Consider the following 4,050-nt stretch of genomic DNA (forward strand, 5'->3'; position numbering starts at 1 on the left):
GGTGGGGGGGCGGGGGGGTTTTAAAGAAGGCTGAAATGCATCAGGCTCAGGGCTGCTGTGGCCTCCGTGTGGGCCACTCTGTGTTCCAGGTCTCTGTCTCCAAGGGATGACTGCATTTGTGACCCTTCCCTCTCAGGACACATTTTGTCACCTAAGCAGCAGGATGTGACCACTTTAGGAAGTTTTCTTACCCCCACCCCCAAATCTCTACCATTTATGATTCCTTCTCTGGTCCCCAACACTTACAGAGTACTTATTATATCCCAGGCCCTCTTCTAAGCACTTGACACATATTACTTTATTTAATTCCCCCAAATCTATATGAAGTTTTATTATTATCCCCTTTTTACATGGGGAGAGACTGAGGCACAGAGAAACTGAATAGGTTATATGGTCAAATCAAGGGTACTATTTTTTTTTTTTTTTTTTTCCTTGCGTTATGCGGACCTCTCACTGTTGTGGCCTCTCCCATTTGCGGAGCACAGGCTCCGGACGCGCAGGCTCAGCGGCCATGGCTCACGGGCCCAGCCGCTCCGCGGCACGTGGGATCTTCCCGAAACGGGGCACGAACCCGCGTCTCCTGCATCGGCAGGCGGACTCTCAAGCACTGCGCCACCAGGGAAGCCCAAGGGTACTATTAAGTCGTCAGGAGTCCCAGTTAAAAATGGAAGTACCCCTGTGATATTGGCTTATTAAGTCATAATCAGCTATGACTATAAAAATGCAAATCAATTTGTGAGATGTGTTTTAGCCCATGGCTGATCATAGGGTCTGCTGAGCGAGGGAAGAGACCCAGGACTGATTGCAGTTGTCACGATAAAAGGAAAAGAAAGTAGAGAAAGACAAAATGCTTCAAGGCCTTGACAGCGTTGCCTAGAGAGAGACTGAGAAGTTGAATGTACACTCAGAGGAGGGAAGGCAGCTTCAGAGGCACAAGGCGGGGAGACGATGGCAACCAAGGACAGTGTTACCAAAAGAAGAGAAAGGGACCATTAAGAAATAAACTTAGCTTATTTTCAGTTTTTACCCAGAGAAAATCCTTCCTAAAAAAAACCTCCAATCTCTTAACCAAAACATAAGCCCTGGTTCGTGTCTTCCTTATAGCATCCTCAGTGTCGCAAGTATTTAGTGAGCTATTGTTACCATGATGCGAAACTGAGTACTTCATTACTCCCTCCTCTATACCACCCATGGTATTTTACACTTACTACTAATATAGGAACTATCACATTAAACTGTCATCATTTGTTTACATCTCTGAATTGTGAGCTTCTTTGGATAACATTCTGGCTTTCACATAGAAATTATAACATGAGACTGACAGACTGCATTTGTAAGACAACTGAGCAAGCATTGGTCCAATAAGAAGCCACACGTGCTGCTGGAATAACTGTATATCCATATGGCAAAAGTGAACCTTGGCCCCTGCTTCACGCCACATATAAAAATTAACTTGAGATGGATCTTAGATCTAAACATAAAAGCTAAAATTATAAATCATATATAAAAATTAACTTGAGATGGATCTGAGATCTAAACATAAAAGCTAAAATTATAAATCATATATAAAAATTAACTTGAGATGGATCTTAGATCTAAACATAAAAGCTAAAATTATAAAACAGGAAAGTATCTTGTGACTTGAGAGTAGGCAAAAGTTTCTTAGGCAGGTCACAGAAACCATAAAAGAAAAAAAAAAGATAAATTAGACTCCATCAAAATTAAGGAATTCAGCTCACCAAAATATGCCATTGAGAAAATTAATAGACAAGCTACAGGTGGGGATAAAATATCCAAAAGGCATATCTGACAAAAGGCTAGTGTCCAGAATATATAAATAACATCTACAACTCAACAATTAAAAGAAAAAGAGCAAAAGAGAGAATGGGTAAAAGAACTGAGCAGATGCTTCCCAAAGAAGATACACAAATGGCCAATAAGTACATGACAACCTGCCCAACATCATTAGTGATCAGAAAAATGCAAACTAAAACACTGTGAGATAACTTTACACATCCACTAGAACAGCTAACATTAAAAAGATTTATAGCACCAAAGTTAAGAGACGATGTGAAGCAAACAGAACTCGCATACTTTGTTCATGGAATGTACCATGGAACGACCTCTTTGGGTAAAGATCTGGAAATTTCTTATAAAACCAAATGTAAACCTAACATATAATAAAACAACTTCACTCTTTGGTATTTACCCAAAAGAAATGAAAATAAATGTCCACAAAAAAACTTGTATAAGGATGACCGTAACAGCTCTATTCATAATATCCAAAAACTGGAAACAGTCCATTTATCCATCAATAGGAAAATGGATAAATTACAGTATATTCATACAATGGAATACTATCCAATGACTAAAAAGGAGAACAAATTGCTGATGCATGCAACAACATGGATGAATTTCAAAACCATAATGCTGAGTGAAAGAGCCTCACACACAAGAATGCATGTTGCATGGCTTATGTGTAATTCTAGACCAGGCAAATTTAATCTGTGTTTTTTTAAAAACAACAACAACAACAACAGAATAATTATTGCCTCTGGAAGAATGGGGGCAGGGATCGATGGGAAAGGTGAATGCAGAACCTTCTGGGGTGCTGGTAATGTTCTATACCTTGAGATGGGTGTGGGTTATACATTTGTCAAAACTCAACCAGTGTTCACTTAAGATTTGTGCATTTTACTGGGTATAAACATTACGTCAAAAGGGAAACAGGTTGAAAACAAATACTGAACCCTAGATCTGCATGCTGAGATACTGAGGGGAATGTGTATAGATGTTTGCAGTTGGAATTTGTCAAAAATATAAGCTGGATTGATGGACAGATATATGGTCAGCAAGTATAGTAAAATGTTAGTGGTAGAATCTAGATGGTGGATATGCTTACCGTAAATTTCTTTCAGTGTTGCGATATGTTTGAAAATTTTCATGATAAAATTCCGTGGTACAAAAAAATTAAAGAAAACCCACCAATAATTAGGCTCTTTTTTTTTTGGGGGGGGTGGGGGGTACGCGGGCCTCTCACTGCTGTGGCCCCTCCCGCTGCGGAGCACAGGCTCCGACGCGTAGGCTCAGCGGCCATGGCTCACGGGCCCAGCCGCTCCGCGGCATGCGGGATCTTCGCGGACCGGGGCACGAACCCGTGTCCCCTGTGTCGGCAGGCAGACTCGCAACCACTGCGCCACCAGGGAAGCCCAATAATTAGGCTCTTGATCTTAGTTTTTCAAGGTCCTGTTGACGTGGTATGTCTTTGGTGATTGAGGCGAAGAATTTCTTCTTCCAGCACAGAAACCCTAAAAGTACAGTTCTCTAATGGACTAGACATCACTCTGTCCCTGAAAGAGATTTAAGCTTAAAGGGACAAATTTGGTGGGGGTGGAGCTTATGCCTCTGTTGACACGCTTTTGTTACATTAACAGAAATGTTTTCTTTCCCGTTTCTAAACGCTACTCTCTGTTCTCTCTTGCCCCAACGCTCTCCTGTGTAGGAATCTTCCTGCCATCCTGGACTGGGTGAAGACTCAGAAGCCTGGAGCCCTGGGTGTCAACATCATCACGTCTGACTTCGTGGACCTGGTGGACTTTGCCACAGCTGTCATTGAATTGAATGACCTCCTACAGGAGGATAGAGCTTTGGCTAAATGCTGATTTAACTTGTTAAATATTGAAGTTGTTGATCCAGGCTAGAGTTCTGAAGGGTTTCTTGTTAAGTTGGCCCCTGGGCAGTGATGGTGGAGGGAGTCAGAGGAGGGGACATTTTTTTTTCCCCTCCTCACAGGGCCATTTGGATAAAATTACAGGGCTTTTAATTGAATTTTTCCCAAATGAGACTTTGTAAAAACTTAAGTCCGAGGGAAGAAAGCTTGTTTCATGTGATCAAGGTCAGCATCTCCCCAATGGCATATGATGTTGAATGTAATATGGAAGTGGGGTTTCCAGGTTCCACTGGGGTATTGAGTGTCCCCTAATTGGCCCAGTTCCCTGTTGTCTTCTGGGATGTTGTGTTTGAGGCAGAGAGAAGGCTGAAGCAGAAGGG

General features: G+C 41.9%; 1 protein-coding gene across 1 annotated transcript in view; it reads left to right on the forward strand.

Moving 5' to 3' along the window:
• The window catches only part of PLCXD2 (phosphatidylinositol specific phospholipase C X domain containing 2), a 44,222-nt gene extending 40,560 nt beyond the window's left edge, over nt 1-3,662 (forward strand). The window contains exon 4 of the mRNA XM_007454811.1: nt 3,503-3,662. Coding sequence (XP_007454873.1) covers nt 3,503-3,662 — 160 coding nt within the window. The remainder of the gene's footprint in view (nt 1-3,502) is intronic.
• Nucleotides 3,663-4,050: the final 388 nt, after the last annotated feature.

Source organism: Lipotes vexillifer, unplaced genomic scaffold (assembly GCF_000442215.2).
Source record: "Lipotes vexillifer unplaced genomic scaffold, Lipotes_vexillifer_v1.1 scaffold416, whole genome shotgun sequence".
Taxonomy (NCBI): domain Eukaryota; kingdom Metazoa; phylum Chordata; class Mammalia; order Artiodactyla; family Lipotidae; genus Lipotes; species Lipotes vexillifer.